Here is a 20,197-nt window from a genome sequence, read left to right as displayed (position 1 = left end):
AGAAATCGTGATTTGGTTTTATTCTGCAACACTTTATTATTACAGTACAAAAGCCCACCAGGGTGTTTTCCAGCGTTCTCTTTGATCTTCATCACACTCTCCCTTTCTCACAATGGGGAAGTTGAGCAGGGAGAGTTCGGTGGTTTCCCCAAAGCCATAAGGCCCCAGCTTCCCGATTCCCATCCCCACGCATGTCTGTCATACAGGACAGTCTGACTAGCTCGGACTGCATCGTGCTCTCAGCATCTGTGGCTGCTGTTGCCTTCCCCTGTTCCTGCAAATGACACATTTGCCCTCCCTTTGTAATTCTTTATACATTCATGGTAAGCAGGGAGCAGAAGAGAGACACCCAGTGGTCTAACTGTTGAAGAGAATGGGTTGATTTATTTTATTTTTTCTTTTACTATTTTTTTTTAATACAAACTGGAAAGAGAGAAGTAGCTCCCAATCCAAAATCTTTTAGTAACACTGTGAGTGTTTCCATTGATGTCATCAGGTCTAAGATCAGGACTTTCCTCAGAACGCAGCACTTGGAGGAGAAATCTCAGATTGCAAATTCTGGAAGAGCAATCAGAGTCGTTCTTTTTCCCTCCTTTCTAGGTCTTCCTGAGTACAAAGTCCTGTTCCATGTTGCCGTTTCTCCTCCTCCTCTTTTTGATTTAGGAGCAGTGGTGATCCCGTAACTATGTCAATATTTACAAAAGAGATCCTGGATGCTTTTCAAGTCTCACTTAGCAAATCTTGTGATACAGAGGGACAAGAGCTATCCTGCAGAGTTCTTTCTAAGAAAAAGTTTCTGGCAACAATTAAATCTGGGAGCAAGGACACAACAGAAAACAGCCAGAACTGGGAGCTGGAAAATCTGATGTCCTCATTTGTAGTCTTCTAACACCAGGCACACAACACTGCAAAAGCCTGTAGTTTACAGTGCTCACATGTTTATGGTACAGCATAACCCACCTTTAATTTCATACATCCCCACAAAAAGGGCTTTTCCCCAATTCCTGAGATCTCTGTGAGGCTGAAGGATAGCAAGGGCAAGTGATCTATGGTGAAAACTCAAACTTTTGAGGTAATGTGTGGCTGAGCAAAGTGTTCAGAGTTTAACAATATGCAAAGCATGAAAAATGAAGTTTTGCTTATTTACATTGCAAATGGCAGATGATTTGCATTTAAATTGGACCTGTCAAGTGTACTAATATCAATCAAATAGCTGTGAAAATAACACTGAAGTTACAAATAAATCATTCATTTATGTGAATGTTGCTTTTACATGAATTGTTATTTATTTTTTTTTTCAAATCAATTTGAAGATGTAAGATGCTGAAAAAATGAAATTCTGGGGTTTAAGCTTGTAAGTCTGAGGGCCCTGGGTTACAATGTGGTTGTTTAGTAAAATGTTACAAGCCAAAAAGCATGGAAATATTTAGCCTCAAGCCCCTGATCTATGTTATGCTTGTGCAAGTCTTCAGCTTCAGTCATTGGATCAGCCTACAGTGAAGATCCTGCAAGTGAGAAATACTGACCTTTTTGTACACTGAGTACCCTTGTACAGTTGCAGCTCACTTAAGAAAGGATGGGACAAATAAATGGTGAAAAAGGTTTGAGTTGGTTTGTAGTACTGCCTCGCTTTTTGCCAACTTTTTGCCAGATACTACAGCCTTCTCCAGACTGTCTGCACATAAACATAGAATCACAGAATCATAGCATCACAGAATCATAGAATCATTAAGGTTGGAAAAGACCTCTATGATCACCAAGACCAACCAACAACCCATCCCCATTGTGCCCACTAACCATGTCCCTCAGTGCCACATCCACATACCTCCAGAGATGGTGACTCCACCACCTCCCTGGGCAACCTGTTCCAATGCAGCACCACTCTTGCTGAGAAGAAACTGTTCCTACTATCCAACCTGTACAACCCCTGGTGCAACTTGAGGCCATTACCTCCCATCCTAAAACACCAGAAATGCCAGATTCTACATATAGGATGGGGCAGCCCCTGGATCTATGTATAGACATTCAGACACCTCTCAAACGTAGCTTTTGAATTTGGGTGGCTGTGTGGAGCTCCCTGATTCTGAAAGGACCCCAGTAAAACTGTTGTTGAAAGTGGTCAGAATAAAACAGGTCCCTCTGGCAGAGCTGCATGATGAAGTGACTGTGCATGCAGTTCTACTGTAAGATTTGAGGGGCATACACCTCACAGTGAGCTGCTGGGACTTTGCTGTCATGTCTGCACCTGGCTGCAGGAAGACCATGTTCAAAGCCACAGCATCACAGACTGCTAGACCAGGCTGTTCTGGCTCGTGACATGGGATCTGACACAGTTATGTGATTAGACTAGGTTCACAGTGGTTCTGTGTTTGCACAGTTGTGGTTCATTAGCTGGCCTTGACGATAATTAATGTTTCTCTCTGTCAAGCTACCTTATGTGTGGGCTGCCAGATGCTGGCCTGGTGCTGGCCTGGTGCATCCCTGCTGATCCTGCCTTCTGCTTCCAAGATGAGCTGCCTTCAGCATGGGTCCTCAAAGGTAACCATTTTACAGATACTGTAATAAATGGGAAATGTTTATTCAAACAACAAAATAAATGCAATCAGGCGCTATGAGCTAACAGGAAGAAAGAAAGAAAGAAACAAAAAAATAGCAAATCAGAACAGCAGAAGTGGTGATACCGTTCCTAGCAGGTACAAAGCACTCCATGTTTTCTGCTACCTATGGCAACTGCATTTCAGGAAGGTTTTAGAAGTGCACCATTTTCAATGGGCTCTGGAAGAGAAGGGGAAGAGGAAGGAGAAAGAGAAAGGGGAAGGGAAAGGGGAAGGGGAAGAAGGGGAAGGGGAAGGTGAAAGGGAAAAGGAAAGAAGGAAAAGTGAGTTTCTCATTGTTTGATTGTACTAATGAAATTCCTGATCTCTGCCTAACTCAGCACAGTGCTGACAAATGGGTGCTTGTGTCCCTGTCTGGGCACAGCCTCAATGTGGTGTTTGGGCTGGCCAGTTCTCCTCGTTCACACTACTGGAAATGTGGATGGTAGCAAGCAGGAGGCAGAGAAAGGAAGTGCTGCAGCCCCCTCATGGTCTTCACCCCAATAATCCCAAAAGTCCGCTGCCAGAATGAGTCTGAGATATCAGGCATAACCCTTCAGCATCACAGGCTGAACTTGGGGTGCCTTAGAGGGTCCTGCTGTGTCCATCTGGATATCCCAGCAGGTTCATTTAGGGCTCAGCTGGGTCCTGGTGTCCCAGCATGATGAGACTGCATTTGCCCAGTGTTAAACAGGGAACAGCTGGAGACAGATGATTGTTTGGGTTATTTGCTTGTTGCCTGGACATTTTGTTTGCTTGCTTGAAGCCTGACAAAACAGCCTTCCAGCTCTTCCGGAGGCTGGTTTGTGTTAAGTCTGTGTATTGTGTGCTGCTTTTGAAAACTGTTGTTTTGTAACTCTCCAGCTGAATGTCCTGCTGCTTTAGTAGCATGGCTCTGTAATAGGGCAGTCTTCCTGGAAATTTCTCTGCCTTAGATCCATCAGGACTGGGGCAGGCAGAAGCAGCCTGAACAGTCCATGCCCAGTGTCAGAGAAACAGATAGCCCTGGTGGTGGACCTCTCCTGTGAGTGTGTCTGGCAAAGCACTGGCTGATGTTTATGGATATGCTCTGGAGGAACCCACTCAGTTTCTCTGATCATCACCTCCCCACCTTGGGTGAACCAGCATTGCCCTGCTGCAACCACAGTGCTGAGTCCATTCCAGCTGGGGAACTTGCTCTTACTTTAACACTAGCACACAATCTCTTGCTCCTTTACTTCTGGACTTGGGCTTTTATTCTGAGTGGCTAGATGATCTTTTGCCCTGTGGAAAAGGATCTTTTCTCTCACTACTTAACACAGACATTTTGGCCATGCATAGCAGAGTTTTAAATAAGAATAGGCTGGTCAGGAAGCAGAGAGGGTGTTGTTGCCAGCTGATACTGGCTAAGTAATATCAGGAAGAATGCAGATTTGGCCACTGCACTTGCAAGCAGTGCCGTAGGTCTAGTCATGAGTCTAGATGTGCAGCAACTGTGTTGTTCAGGGCCACAGTGGCTGCACATCCTTAAATCACTGTAGAAAGTCAGCGTTACACAGGTGAGAACAGATCTGAGGCCTCACCTCCTGCTTCACAAAAATCATCCCATTAACACCTTGCATTTCTTCAGAATCTCTTTGTTTAGTGCTGACCAGACCTGAGCCTGTTTCCCTTGGCAGGCACAGACCTGGAGGAGGAGGAGCAGGGAAAAAATATAATAACCGTGCCATCAATTCATCCCTCCTTGTTTATTCCACCAGAAATAGATTTGGCAGAGCACATTGGGAGTGAACTAATCAGCAGAGAATTAATTGGCATGCTTGCTAAGAGGCAGGAACAACATGGTGAACTAATTCGTGGCTGGATGGCTGGAGGGTTCAAGCAGCCAGAGAGGAGCACTGCATAGTGGAAAGTGTGACTAGGAGAAGGCGGATAGCTTTGCTGAAGGGGCTGAGCATTGCCTAAAAGAACCAGCAGAAAAGAGATAGAAGGTTATCCTCATGGGCAGGGCTGCTTTCAAAGGGGCTCCATCGCTCCTTCCCTTCCCACGAGGCTGCCATGTGTGGGGGGACGGCCAGCCTACAGGAGTGGGAGGGAGGGGCAGAGAGGTGCAGCTGGAGCAGGCTTCACAAAAAGGCTGTGGGAATGCAGAGAGCGGGGAAATGACGAGGGACACGTCACTCAGTGTAAGCTGAAATGCAGAGGGGGTGGTAAGGAGAAGAGGAGCAAGCAGGCAGAGATTTGGAAGTCTCATCCCAGAAGGACTGTCCTCAAGAGTACAGGTAATGCCAGTATTGCCCTTCTCTGCCTTCTTTTCCAGGAATGCTCGCTTTCTTCCTCAGGAGGAGACATCTCCACGCACGTAAGGAAGAGCTTGTTGGGTTGAGGGACTCCAGGAGAGGGGGGAACATGTGCACAGTGGTGTAGACTTGGAGGCTGGACTGCTACCTACATTTCCAGAGAACAGAGGTGAGAGGAAGAGCGAGCAGATCTCTAGAGACAGACAGATGGACAGACATGGACAGTACCAGAACTGCGTTTGCCTATCCAGGGAGAGAGAGGAAATTTCTTAGAAGGGAGCACCAACTAAGTAGAAGAGATGGAGATGAGACATATCCTGAAAAAGCAGGTACGCTTGGAGAAGAGGCAGAAAATATATGCTATCTCCTCAAAATGTACTTGACTAATGTAATGATTTGCAGTGGATGTGTGTTCTGCACCTAGATTTGGGTGCTCTGCTCTCACAGAACATTCAGGTAGAAAATGAACAGGGCAACTCTTAATTATACACCAGAGCACTACGTTACTCTGGTGTGAACTCAAATTTGTTGTCAAACTTGAAAACATAAAGGTATTGTTATAACTGAGTAACCCAAAGAGATGTCTGTATGTGTACCAACGCACAGCATTTAACCCACATACCTTTAACCTGAGGGATTCTTTGTAGATGTTCAAGCAGTGTTTTGTAGCAGGTGATATTCCAGATGTATCAGAGCAGCTGGGTTAACATTGTTGGCTCCAATTTTTATATTGCTTTTGGCATTTTTCTTGATCTTTCCACCATTACATAATATTGCAGCCATATGCTAATGTTGATATTACCCCATTCTTTTGCTTGGAGAGCTAACAAATGCCATCCACTTCACAGGAATGGCTTGTGCCTTCTTCGTTCTGAACTCACAGACTTGGCAGCTCTCTCCTCTACAAAGCCCAAAGTCTTTTCAGAATCCTAGCTTGGGAGCTCTAGCAGAACTGGCATTAACTTAGAGACTGCAGCAACTAATTACATTTTTTTATGTGTAACTGCTTCGTTTGTAGCACCTAAAACTTCCTTGGTTTTATACATAAAACAGAAAATTCTAGTGCTGTGTGTGTAAGTAACACAACCTTAAAATATCCTTGAAGTATTTTATATGGAAATAAAGAGAGAAAAATTCCAGTAGCCTGCAAAACATCCTTGTTATATCTTGAAATCCTTTACAAAATTGAGAGTCTTACACTTACTTTGTTGTTTAAACGTCCATCACCATTGGGGTAGAAGTTAGATTTTATGCATTTTTTACTTACCTGAGAACAAACTCCCTGATTCATTTAAAAGTATATTTTATTTCTCTGCAAATGCCCCTAAACCCAGTATCACTCCTTCAGCTTTAGTTTGAAAACAGCTTGAAAGAAACTTGGGAAAATTATGAGAGTAGAAAAGGTCTCAATTGCGAACCACAAAGCTAATTCACTGGCAGCCCAATAATGCAGCAAAAAATCCTTCTTTTTAGGTATCATCACAGTGGCTGCTAGCTCTAACCAACAAAGCCCTCACCTCAAAACAAACACAATGGATGCTCACATATGGCATCAGGAGAGCATATGTTCAGAGCACCTAGAAGTGCACGCAAAGGTTTCAAGCCTCCTTGTTGCATGAGGGCAGGCAAGCTCTGAATCACCCTGCAACATCTCACATGTCTGAGGCAGGGATAGCATGTACTCTGAAAGGAAGCTGTGTTTGGCACCGGGAGAGCATAACCTGGACAATTCCCTGGCACCCTAGCAGCCAGCACAGCCCATGGGCAGTAGGGAACTCAAGTCACCACCTGCTTTCCCTCTGTGTGCTGAAATCTGGGGTAGGTTTCCAATGAAATCTCAGTGCTCTGTCATTGTTCCCTGCTTTGTGCTTACTGGAAATGGAGTGTAACTGCCAGAAACAGAAGGGGCAAATGGCAGAGGGACACAGGAATGGGAGCTCAGATTCTGGCAGCGCTCCTTTGCTTTGGGGAGGAGATTCGGGCTTTGATAGCATGACAGCTATCCCGGCTGCACTGTGCTCAGGGTATTTGGCTTGTGGAGCTCTTCTATAGTGTTGGAGTGAGGGACTGAGAGATGAAAAGAAGAAAAAAGTATTGCGTGATAATGAGATGAGTATGTCTGTCTTCATTGCTTTCACATGAAGGCAGTGAATCACTGCGCTTATCCCGCTCCAAGGGCAGAACATGATGTAATTTTCTGTCAGAGAACATGCCATATTACTGTAATTAGTAGTAGCAGTAACAAGGCTACTACCTCATTGTTATTCTCTAGACTTAGAAAAGAGCTTTCTTCCAAAAATATGCGAGTGTTTGTGAATCTGTTTTCTACCCTGACAGTATTTTCCAGTGCAATGCTGTGACAGTTTTGAAGACGTACTTGAGCTTGGCATCTGGTTCCTATTACAGATGACCCTGCAGACTTTTTCTGCTAGAAACTTTCCTAGCAAATATCTAATTGCCTTCTACACTTCCACCTAAGAGAGAGAAGAGAGCTTGATTTCATGTAAGTATCTGAGCTTTGGGAACCTGTTTCAAAATGATTGCAATCTGATGTTTACTCTAATATCAAACTACAGCAGGCACTCAGAAATGCAGGAACAAGGCTACAATGAAATTGGTCCATGAGGGACTCTGCAAACAGGGTGTGTGGGTCTTGTGATCCATTTGGATGCCTTATGCTTGGAAAAGTTCGAGGTCAAGTTGGGTGGACTTTCAGTACCAGATGCAGGTGGAACATATCACAACCCTGCTTTTATTAAATACAGAAAGATCAAAGTATCCCAGCCCTGGGGTATTGAAACAGGTGGTATGTGGAAAGGGTAAGGAATGGACAAACTCTTCAGGATGTCATAAAATGAGCTGGAAAGCCATACTGTCTCCTAGTTGTTGGCAGCATATTAAAATCATTTGCAATTAGAAACACTGGTGTCTAGTAAGTCCTTTCCCATAAGGGAAGATTAAAAAGGGATGTGCAGTGCATAGTCATCAAAAGAAAAAGAAAAAAAAAGTCCAAAGGCTGTATTATTTATCTGGAAAACTGGAGAGGCAGAGGAGTTGAGGTGTCAGTGCGAATCGTTTCAAGAATGTCCGTAGAGACTCTTCCTTTATGTGCCTCAGAGACATCATCAAACTTTCTTAGAGATCCGCATTCTGGCAGCTCACTCTGGGTGAGCTGGGGGAGGAAGAAGAGGTGTGTGTATGTGTGAGATAGGAAGAAGGCAATTTATTTTTTTCCTTTAAATGAATGCTGCAATTAGAAGAAGAATACTGAGTGCAAAACACATCCTGACAGGTGGAAAGTAATATTTTTAGAATAGCAAGACATTTTCCATATCTACAGCTATATTCATGCTACTATTTTGAATATATGGAAAAATAAATGCAGTTTCAATTAAAATACACAAGTGATTAAATGTAAGAACAGCACAAAGTAAAAGGATTTATTTATGTTCTGCTTTATTTGGTACAGCTCCCAGTAGGTTTTGAGGTGGCTGAATTCTTCCCAGATGGTTAGAAGATGAGGGTTATATGATAGTAAAAAAGTAATTTAATGTCCTCATATTTTGCAGCAAGGTCTTAGACTTTTGATGCATGTATACAAACGGGAATAATTTGGGTTTTCTGAATGTGCCTGCTTCCCGCATAAGCTTCTCCATCACTGTGACTACAGATGACTGAAATCATCACTAAAATTCATGAACTTGGCAATGCGTATTTTCTGTTTGCAGTGCAATTTTCTGTATGCAATATGTGCATAATTGATATTTTCAGCCAGTTTCTACTAGAACAGCTGTCTATGAAATAAAAAAAAGAAAGGATATCGGGTTCAACAATGAAGGGCCACTTACTCAAGACAGAATAACAAATTAGCATGATAATAAGCTGTGGAAAGACTAATCTATTCTCCTTCATTCAGAGATGGTACATGTCCAGGAGGGCCTGTAGGTTAGAATTGACTTCCATGTGCTTTGAAATGATGGTGAACTTGAAAGATAAAGAGCTCAAGTAAATGCTCACATCAATTTATCTACTTTTCTTGCCTACTTTTCAGATTTGGTCAGGGGAAACAGATCCCTCAGGCATGAAGACAAAGCAGAGAGAGCACGTGGCTTTGGTTTTTTAGGTGTTTGCTTGCTTGTATATTGCCTCTGAGACTCCATCATGGTACAACACCTCAGTTATGCCACTGGGCTGTAGATAAGAGCAAAGAGAACAATTTCCTATTTTTGCCCCTATTAAATTCTTGATGAATTTCTTCACAAGTTTGTGCCTTGCTTTCTCTAGGTGTAAAGCAGGGCTGTAACTATTTCTGTGCCTCCCCTTGACAGTCATATAACCTTTAGAGCTAATAATTGCTAGATGCTATCCTAGCATGGCTACATACAAACAGAAGCTATTTTCCCAGCTGCTGCCTGCTGAAGAAGCCTCTTCATAACACTCAATAGCTTGAAAAAAAGAAAGGTGCTTTGTGCCCATGAAAAAGGTCCCTCTTCTTCTGTAGAAGCCATGCTGAACAGCTTGAAAAGTATTTTAATTAAATACAGTGTCAGAAATAAATGTGGTGTTTGGGTCACAAGTGGGAGACAGAGACAGAGAGGAAATAGAAATAAAGCAGCTAGCAAGGTTTTCTGTCTCCACAGAGCAGGGGAAAGTCAAGTTCCTACGAACCACCATCATGGTGACTCTTCCTCTCTTCCTCTTCTTCATCCTCTTGCCCTGCAGTAAATCCCAGGAGGACTTTCTGGACCAAAATCTCAAATGGGACTACAGAGAAGGCGGTAAGATGTGGTGGTGGGACAACATGGGAGGTATTAGCTAACTCAGGGCTGAAGATTTGCCAATTTTGTCCTTGGAGTGAGACACATACTGCTCATTCACAAGTATTCTTTCCTGATTCCTGTGTAGCTGCTGAGATTTTTGGAGAAAAACGGTTTTAGAAATAGTCAGCTGGGGCATTCAGTGACAGCAGAAAACTCTGGCAACAGAAGGGAAAGAAATATGTAGTGAGGGAGAGTTATCTGCTTTTTAATTTAGATGCTCCATATGTTTAATATTTGGCATTTAACTGCAACTCACAGTTGAGGTGAAGGGGAGGGGAATTAAACTTAGACTATTGGCTCATGTTTTCTTGTTCTGTCAAACTTATTTTCCTCCCTTCCATGGCCATGCTGCTAACCTAGCTGACAAAGTCAACATAGGAGGCGTTAACAGCATTACTCAAACACTTGAGAAATGGGGAAACAGCATCTTCTGGCAAATGAAACACATCCTGCTGAACAACCCAGAGTCGTTACTGCCAGAGATCTCCAGGTAATTCCTTTCATCTGGAGGCAAGATTTAGACTTCCCTGGGCTGTGCTGCCTTAACCTGGATTAATCTTCCATAATTTTCAAGTTGCTCAAATGTGGGGAGATTAATCCCGCTGTTGGTATCTGTTATGCTAGGAGCAATGAGCACCCTAGTAAACTGACCAACCTGCTCATTCTTTATTGGGAAATACTCCCAAATGTCATGACAGAGAGAATCACCCTGAATAAAATTTATGCAGTCCTCAGCACCTCAATCCCATGAGAACAGGCCAGAAAAATGAATTGTGGTACAATGGACTTGGCCATTGCGTAGGGAGAAGCTGGTCCATTAATGAACCAGCACTTTGGTTTTGGAATTGCTCAAGTCTTGGGAGCATCTTTTAGTAAATTGCTTGCAGCACTTTCAGCACGAAAGGCTCTCCTTCCTTCAAGAAACAAAAGGCCTGGTAATTTATTTTGCACGTTCAAGAATAGTCCTCAGAGTTACTCTCCTGTACCACTTTCTCTGCAGCCTCCGCCCTGTTTCTGCAGCTGTGGAGAACCTTGTGAGGGAAGTGCAGGCAATACGGAAAAGGCTAGAAGAGCTGAATGAGCGGCTCAATGTCATCAACAAAGCTGTCCTTCCCATCCGAATTAATGCTCTTCAGAGCCAGAGGCGTGGAAACACTCATCTGCGGAGACTCCCAGTGCACAGGAGAAGGTTGCCTGCTCACAGGAGACTTCAGAGGAATTAATTCCCTACCAGAAAAAAAAAAAAAGGAAAACCTTTATTTTTTGCACCTGCTTAAGCCTTTCTCAGTGGGACACTGCTAGACAGAATAAACCAAAGCACGCACAAGGTGATTTTACCGAGGAGACCAGAACTTTCATGTACTGTTGCTTTATTTCAAGCCTAGGTCAGTAGGTAAAATTTGACCGTGGTCTTCAGAGGTGGTTGTTTTGGGTCCTGTACAAAATAAGTTGAGAAACTCGGTTTACTTGAGTGTGAATACCTTTAGGTTATGCTGTCATTCTCTCTGCTTACCAGGGTGAGCTCTTTTAAAAAAGTTCAGCTAAATTTCTCTGTCCTATTTTCACAGCACTCTGTCAGAAACAGCTGGGGAATTCAATCTTCAAAAGTGCTGAATGCCGGATGAATGTAGGAAGATAGATTAGGACTTTGCACTTCCAGCTGGGTAAGGAAGGGGAGAGAAAGCTATGATTTAAAATATAGCCTTAACCTATTCTCCACCAATGCAAAGAATGTCCCATTTGTGTGTTCAGAGAGTGGGTAGGGTGGGATAACCTTGGACTATGCATATTGTTTCAAAAGTGATGATATGTCAAATTTTCGGAACCAAAGCTGAATGTCTGTCCTCTTCAGTGAGCTGGAGGTGGGCACAGAAAACATTATTCAACAGATATGCCCATGACTTCCAACACTGTGAATGACATCACAGTGACTTCATCCAAGACCCTTTGAAAACAGATGATATTTCCCCAAAACAATTTAGGTACCTGGTGGTATAAGTAGATGTCTAAAAGGATTTTCCAAAATGGCTTAGGAAACAGCTTAGTCCCCAGAATGATTGGTAATTCAATTGGTGCCTGACTGGTAATTCATCTGGTGTCTTATTCACAGAATATCTTCTCCACATGCAAATGTCAACCTTCATATCCTTCAGCACAATTAAGATTGGTAGAAAAAGAAGAATTACTTACTCCCAAAGCTCAGGTGTACATAGAATACTCTGCCATCAGCTTGTCTTTGCCTTCCTGTTAATAAAATTGCTAACAAAAAGCAGTGCAGAAATCAAGTTATGCACTAAACAGAGGAAATAGTGGGGTTACTCTTCAGATCTCTAAAGGTAAATTTAATAAAGAGATTCCCATCCAGCACTGCAGCTAATTGCATGCCTGAAATCTGTTGAAACAAAGGTATGGGGGTCAGAGAGAAAAATAAACTATTTTTAAAGCAGTTTATGAGAACAAAAGTAAGGAATGAATTAAGTCTAAATGGTTGTGGTATAATCTAGTATGACAGTTTTTTTGCAGACACATTCCAATTATAAACAGTTAAGATGCAGACTGGGTTTTTAAGATTTCCCAGTGCCTGAGTACATGGACACTACGATACCTCCAAGAGGGAAAGGGGAGCATCTAGTTTTGTATGATATCCTTCAAGTTGAACTAGAAGTATCAAGAAACATTGTGGCTGGGGCCTAGGAGTTGAGTGGGGGGGGGGGAAGAGGTATGAGATGTATGAAACAGTCTGGTAAATATTTCCCGTGTATAAATTCTCCAGCTGTTGGCAACTTCATTGGACTGCCACAGCTTCCCAGATATGGATAGTGGCTTAGCTTCATCTTCCAGTTCCCTCAGGAGCTGTGGATGTATCTCATCAGGCCTAATGGACTTGTTCAACTGCATGTTCCTTAGATGACCTTGAACCTGATCTTCTCATATAGTGGTGGTTCTTCATTCTCTCAGTCCATGCCTTTGTCCTCTGTGACTTGGGCAACACAGATAGAAACCATTTGCTGGTGAAGACTGAGGAAAAAAGTTACTGATTAACCCAGATTTCTCAATATCCAAGGTAACAAGGTCTCCCAATTCTTTCCAAAAAGTGACCACAATTTCCCTCATCTTCCCTTTGTCCCCAGCTTTTATTTTTGCCTTTGATTGTCCCTGCCCAGATCTAATTCTACAAGAGTTTTAGTTTTCCTAATCTGACTCCTCATTGCTTGGATAATTTCTCTGTATTCCTCCCAGGCTACCTGCTGTTGCTTCCCCTCCCTGTAGGATTCCTTTTTATGTTTGAGTTTGGCCAGGAGCATTTTGCTCATCTATGTAGGCCTCCTGGTGTTTTTGCCTGACCTCCTCTTTGTTGAGATACATCTCTTCTGAGCTTGGAAGAGGTGATTCTTGAATGTCTACCAGTTTCTTTGGGCCTCTCTTCCCTTCAGTGCTTTATCCCACAGTCCTTTACCAAGCAGATAGATCCCCAAAGAGGACAAAATCTGTTCCCCCGAAGTCCAGGGTAGTGAGCTTGCTGTACATCACCATAGCAAGGATCCTCCTAAGGATCCTTCTACCCCATCCTTTCATGGTGACAGCAGTCAAAGCTTTCATCATAATTTCTGCAGGCAAAGCTTTCATGTTAATTTCTAAGGAAATGCAGACTACTTTGATTCCAGAATATATTTACCCAAATAACAGGGAATATGAGGAGAGAAAGTCCTCACCAACCTCCTCCTCATTGTTCTGCATTCGGAGCCACGATGCAGTGCTGCAGCATCAGCTATACACTTACACACAGAGCTGTTCCCTCCAGGGACTGCTCCGCACTCAGGGCTGTAGGGACTACTAGCCACCTTGGCCTATCTGGAGGAAGAACACAACATAAATGTCAGCTTTCATTACCGATCTGTATTTCAGACACGAGCATCTCATCAGGCAATCTGAAGTTGTGTTAGGTTACATAAAATCCATCCAGGACTATCTGAACCAGCAAGACAGGATTTCTGGCCCAAGGAAGTCTCAGTCACAGATGGCTGGAGCTGGGAGGCCAGACCCGATCACTGCAGGCTTTTACTTTTTATCTAGACGTCCATCCATAGATTCTGCCACAAAGGATTGGGTGAGACACACATCTGCCTGACCCAGTCCACCCCTTCCTACACTGATAGGTGCACAATGGTATTTTTGGCAAAACTCCCTATCTCAATAGAGAAATTCACTTTTATTTTTTTTCTTCCAAAACAAGCAAACAATCAATCAAAACCACAACAGTTGAGTTGCAGCATGCAACACAGATTACAGATTCTGAACTTCTCGCATAGATGGTGAATAAACCAAATTATACAAATGGTAAATAAATGATCAGATCTGAGGCCCTGTCGCCACGGATTGCATCTCCTGTCAGTCACCGTGTGACAGCCCACGTCACGCTGGATCAGACGGTCACATCCTGCCCTTCGAATTGCTTTGTCTGCTCACGAGTTTCTCTCTAGAGGGAAAAGCTTTAATGCCACTTCTGTCGTCTTATTTTCCGCTCTGTAAGGACACATGCTAAGCGTTACACACTTCTGCCAGTGCTTCCCTTCCCTTGTACTTCCCACTCCCGGCTTTCTCCTCTCCCCCAAAAGGAACACCCGTGCCCGCACGGCCACACACTCCCTTCAGCCCTCGGTTATCCTCTCCACCCCGTCCCCGGGGACACCTCCCCGGTCCCGGTCCCGGTCCTCCCCGCCGTGGTCCTCGGGCGCACCCTGGCGGTCGTGCTGCGCGCTGCGGGCGGCGGAGCGCCCGTGGGCCCTCCCACTTCGCCCGAGGTGTGACGGTCCGGGCCGAGCGGGCCAGACGGCGACATGCTGGGCATGATCAAGAACTCCCTGCTAAGCACGGTGGAGACATGGCCCTACCGGGTGCTAAGCAAGGGGGAGAAGGTAGGCGGCGGGGCGGGCAGGCTCGGGGCCGCCGGGTGCTGCCGGGTCCGCCCCCGGCACAGCCGGGTGTTTTTCGACGGTGGCTGGGCGGCCCGGGAGGGGGTGTGGGGCAGTGCCTGCCTAGGGGCTCGGAAGGGTGGAGGCAGCTTCTTCCTTTTCCCCTCTTCGTCCTTCGCCTTCAGAGAATCGCAGTATCGTTACGGTTGGAAAAGACCACTAGGATCACCTAATCCAACCGTCAGCCCATCCCCACCGTGCCCACTAACATGTCTGCAGTGCCACATCCACTCCCTGGGCAGCCTCTTTCTGGACTTTTTCCAACCTGAACCTCCCCTGGCCCAACTCGAGGCAATTGCCTCCGTTCTATCACAGTTACCTGGAAGAAGAGGTCGACCCTCACCTCTCCACAACCTCCTTTCAGGTCGTTGTAGAGAGCAGTAAGGTCTCCTCTGAGCTGTCTCCAGGCTAAACGATCCCAATTCCCTCAGGAGCAGCTCAGCTACGAGGAGAGGGAGTGCGAAGGTGGGCAGTTTGCTGTGGTGGAGGTGACGGGGAAGCCCTTCGATGAAGCCTCGAAGGAAGCAGCGCTGAAGCTCCTCAAGTATGTTGGAGGAAGCAATGAGAAAGGTGAGGTACTCTCTGGGCAGCTGTGGTGGCTGTTCACAGGGATCCCTGTTGACAGAGCCAGTTGCACTGCCACAGCCCATGTGGCCCTGTCACTGTAGGTCTGGGGTGGGCACGGTCCCTCTTGGAGACCAATCGACTTACCACAGCCTAGGGTGCCCAGCCAGGTCATGCTGCGAGTCCAGTCCTCTCTCTTCCCTCCCTGAGGATAACATCACAAAGATTACTTTTTTAAGTAGGTCTTTATTACTTTGCCACTGGGATGATGCAAGGACAGGCACACGTGCGCTTGTCACAGCTTGCTGGCTGTATGGCAGCTGATGAAATCCAAGGTAACTGGAACGCTTTGGTTCTGTGATCACACCTAGAAAGCCTGCCCTTCTAGGCAACTAGATGACTTTTATGACCTTGAGTTTTTATTGTATACTCTGGCTATTTTTATTCATGAAAGGGTAATGAAAAGTGAGCTTGCTCTTTAATAGTACTTTGCAGTGTTTTATAATGGCACTTCCAGGTGATTGCCTCTAATTCTCAGCTTACTAAAGTATGTGCATCAGTAATCATCCATAACAGGATGATAAGACCACAGAGAAGATCTGAAGCATATACATTGGCTTTCATACCATTCTCAAGCGTGTGGTAGAGTTACATATTCTGTGTGGGAATAGGAGCTGAGTGGAGAAGAAATGGGCATTTACAGCCCTACAAGTTTTAGAAAGGTGTTGACCACTGTTGTTGTAGAGGAAAAGGTACCTTCCATAACATGGTATGAAGAAAGGTATGGTATTAGAGTGTACAAATAAATGAGAGGGATGTATTGATCTTGGCTATTTCAGTGCCTGATCCTGAAGGTTGTAGGTTCACTACTGATGAAGAAAAAAAGAGGGAAGAAAAAATGTTCTTGAGTGCCATGTACCTCTTAGAAGTTATGAACTGACAAGAGGTGTGCTGTTCCTGCAGTACGGACTGGAGGGGCAGCATGGGCAGTGCTGCTGAAAGCCAGACTAGCTCTGAGTTTTGGGGCGCAGGAACTTGTTGGATCTCTGGGAGCGTTTGGAAGAGTTTAGGAGAAAGCTTCTGTCACTCAGTACTGGTTATAGCCTAACCACCAAGTACAGATTAAAATATTGTAAATACTCATACATTTAAATATTTCAGTTACAAATATGCCACTGCCCAGAACTGCAGGCGTTGTCACGTTGGAGGTGATTTGTCAGAAAAGAGTGTCTCAGTTACATGAGCTATATAGTGAGAGCCACAAAAACAGGACCATTAATGAAGAGCCATACAGAGGTCACTAGGTGTGCTCCCAGAATCCCTGTGTCAAAGGCAGAGAGAGAGAGAAAGATCTGGTGTAAGGAAAAGCCTAAAAGCTATTCTGCCTACCTTGAAGGACCCCACTCTCTCAGCTGGACTGTGCAAAGAATCACAATGAAGAGCCTTCTAAACCAAAATTAGCTTTTCTGAGCCCTGTTAATGCTTTCAGTTCCCAAGAACCTAGGCTACTGCAGTAATTTCTGTGCCTCTCTTTCAGGTGCTGGAATGGGCATGACTGCTCCTGTCTCCATCACTGCTTTTCCTGCTGAAGATGGCTCCTTACAGCAGAAAGTGAAGGTCTATCTGCGAATCCCGAACCAATTTCAAGCCAGTCCTCCTTGTCCTAGTGATGAAAGCATTAAGATTGAAGAGAGACAAGGGATGACCGTTTATTCCACGTAAGGAACACTTAGTGGGATTTCCAGTCCCAAGTGCTGAGGTCTTTAGGGTGCTGTGAGGGGCAGTGTTGATTTTACTAGTGACTTGCTGGACAAGGGATACATGTGGCAGGAAGTAGAGGGATCTTTCTAGACAGTGAAGGCATGTAGTTTATGTCATTTCTCATCATGATTCATGTGGCACAGTTTTGGAATATGTTTTTTTTTTTTTTTTTAACATGTGCAGGGGTTAGCCCTGAAAGACTTTTTGTTTCACTAGAGGAGGTGAAGAGCTGAGGAGGGTTAAAATGAAGGGACTGAGTCATTTATAATATCTGAAAACCATCGTTTTCCCTGTTTTCTGGGATCAAGATGGTTCTTAGTCATCAAGGATGCCCCTTAGTGTGGTTCACATCAGATTACAAGAGTCAGCTGAAGCCTAAATGCTTCAGATCACTATAGAATGTCTTTGGCTGTTGGCCAGCTTAAGCTGAGCCCAAGTTAGTATCACAGTAGCAAGCAGCTCTTTACCCTGGGATGTACCCATGACTCTTTGTTTCAACTGTTTTGGCTGACTGAACTGTTGGAGACTGCTGGCTCCTGCCATGCCTGTGACTGTGGCTGGCCTTTGCTGCAGGTGTGGACTGCTGCTGCAGTAACAGGCTATTTTCTCTCAAACCTTGGCCCTAGGCAGGGCTGTGAGGTGTAGGCTGATGTGGAAACAGTTTCTGTTGGTGGGAGATAAGCATAAAAGAGACCAGTTCCAGCTCACCCCTTTTAAAGAACATGCTAATATTTCTAAATATCTCTGTGCTCTGCCTCCCTTTTTCCTTGACCTAACTAGAGTTTGGCTTCCCTTCTCAGTCTTGCTTCCAGAAGGTGGTTATTCACACCCCAGTGAACATGGTTGTTGCCAGTGTTGGTGAAAGGTCCGTAGACTGAGCAGGCTTAGAGATAACTGTGCTCTGAGAAACTGTTCCTTGGATATGGCATTCATTCAAAGGGCTGGCCCATTCTAGTGACTGATAAACATGGGTCTGTTTGGGATCTATCGACTCTACCCTGCCTGTGTAACCTTTGAGACTATTGATCTATGGCAGAGTGTGCTGGTTCCCAAAGAGCTGCAAGTGCTGGCAGGATCTGGATCAAAATGATTTCCTAAATACATTGTATCTATACATTGTTCTCTTCCTTTCCCTGCAATTCCAGGACTGCTCAGCACTTCTCTGTGTTTGTTTTCTTTGCAGGCAGTTTGGTGGCTATGCCAAAGAGGTAGACTATGTGAACTACGCTGCCAAACTGAAGACTGCTCTGGGAAGTGAAGCTGCATACCGCAAGGATTTCTACTTCTGCAATGGTTATGACCCTCCTATGAAGCCTTACGGGAGACGCAATGAGGTCTGGTTTGTAAAAGAGTGAGCATCTGGTTCTCAGCGATCCTGCCTTGCACTGATAGGCTCCCATACTCTGTTTCTATTCTCTTCAAAATAAACTAACAATTTGGCAGAGGCAAAAAGCCATTATCCTCTCCCTTCACACCCATGCCTTGGTCTTTTATGGACTAACCATTTTAGAGGAAAGAGCACTGCAAAGTCTCTCTATGGTCCTGCTTCTTCGTTGCAGAGGAAGTTCTCAATCACAGACTCTCATGATCTCACAGTGGCTTGCTTTTATCTTCCATGTGCTCCTGAAGTTCAGTGCTGAGACAGCTGAAGTAATCAATTACCAGGACTGGTTCCTGACAGGAGTCACGTCCAAGTGCTGGCAGGCTATTAGTCTTACCTGAGACAGGGGAATATGATGAGAGTGCATACAGGCTTTTGTTTTTTTTATCACCTTGAGCTTGCTGCAGCAGCAAGATGCTGCTTGTATCTGTGCCACTTGAAAAGCAGTGTAAAGGGACATGAGCATAAGCATCCTTTATGTTTTCTTATAGTGTGCAGGGAAGCAACATTTTTGTCATCTGAAAAAAGTTATTTGGAGGAAGATTTCTGTTTGCAGCTATCCCTTCTGTTTAAAGTAGGACATTCTAGATTGTGTTATGTTCTGATCTTAGCTGTCAGCTGGATAGTGTGACAGGTGAGACCCCAAGATCCTTTCATCACCTTCCTGTTACTTGTGTGTAATACTGCTCTAAAACATAGCCTACACAAGGACCAAAGTTGACATGCACGTGATATTCTAAACAAATTAGAAAAATATAGACTGTGAAAAAGGCAGGTACCTATTATTTGTGATCTGAGGCTGCATTTGATGAATGATGAATATCCAGCGGAACAACCATGACTGCAGATCTTTCTTCTTAAATGAAGTGAGTTTTGAAAGGGCTGCTCTGAGCAGCTGCCTTTAAAGAAGGAGGAAAGCCTGGTTGTTCTTGAAAATGTGGGTTTACATCAAATATTGAGCAGCCTTTCTGAAACTTCAGATAGAATAGTGAGGATGGGTCTTGTTTTAGGAGCTCTGTCAGTCTTTAATTGGTAAGCATCATATCAGCATTTTAGCTGTCAGCTCTCTGCCAGGCAGACAGCAGAATGCCTGTAATGGTGACGTGCATGCTTTGCCACTACAGATACTTGTGCAATTCCTTGCTCTGCTAAAAGGTGCACTCCTCTGATGCTAAAGTGCCTCCAGGTTCACGAGCTCTCCAAAAGACATCTTCCCTCTGTAGCTGAATGAAATTGTTCACATGGTGACCTGGGCTGTGACCAGTTTAAGCTGTGTGACCTGTGCCTTATTTTTGAGAACAAATCTTCTCGGTAACAGCAGAAAACCTGAAGTCATGATGTTTTTTTCTCTTGCTGATCCATCTAAGAACTTCACTGTGGACCTCACAAGAGAGTTTCATTTCCCTGTGCAGAAGTAGATGAGTAGTTAGTTTTCAAAAAATAAAAGCAAGGGAAAAGCTGTTTGCCATGGTTAATGATTACAACACAGGGGAAAAGAAATCAAAAGGAAATCAAGAGAAACAAAGGGAGTTCAGGAAGCATGGTGAGCTGTAAAGGACTTCTTTAAGAAGCAAAGGCCTTTCTGAGGCAATCCCCAAAGCCAAGGGACTTGTTCTTATCACAAACTATTTTTACCTGCATGGGCATGGAATGAGGGGATGTAGTTCTGCCCAGTTTATGCATCTCTGAATTGATTTTGAAAGTTGCATATAGATTGTCTATGGATATGATCCTTTCTGGCCACTGACAATGAATGTACTGCAATGATCGTAATCCTGAAATTTCTCAAAATTTGTGCTGTGAAATCTCAGATGTTGGAAAGGTC

At 44.4% G+C, this 20,197-nt stretch overlaps 1 protein-coding gene and 1 long non-coding RNA gene across 2 annotated transcripts; both read left to right on the top strand.

The window, feature by feature from the left end:
* The first annotated feature begins 9,442 nt into the window (after nt 1-9,442).
* Nucleotides 9,443-12,286, top strand: LOC136052550 (uncharacterized). Its single transcript, XR_010622555.1, has 3 exons — nt 9,443-9,651; nt 10,054-10,183; nt 10,694-12,286. It is a non-coding gene; the product is annotated as an uncharacterized LOC136052550 (long non-coding RNA).
* Nucleotides 12,287-14,467: 2,181 nt separating this feature from the next.
* HEBP1 (heme binding protein 1) lies at nt 14,468-18,447 on the top strand. The gene is made up of 4 exons (XM_065742847.1): nt 14,468-14,609; nt 15,098-15,236; nt 16,768-16,948; nt 18,175-18,447. The coding sequence occupies exons 1-4, from the start codon at nt 14,532-14,534 to the stop codon at nt 18,344-18,346; spliced, it is 570 nt and encodes a 189-aa protein (XP_065598919.1). The 5' UTR covers nt 14,468-14,531; the 3' UTR covers nt 18,347-18,447.
* Nucleotides 18,448-20,197: the final 1,750 nt, after the last annotated feature.

Source organism: Cyrtonyx montezumae, unplaced genomic scaffold, assembly GCF_038088225.1.
Source record: "Cyrtonyx montezumae isolate F1298 unplaced genomic scaffold, pur_monq_1.0 scaffold_3, whole genome shotgun sequence".
Lineage (NCBI taxonomy): Eukaryota > Metazoa > Chordata > Aves > Galliformes > Odontophoridae > Cyrtonyx > Cyrtonyx montezumae.
This window is presented reverse-complemented; position numbering and strand designations above follow the sequence as displayed.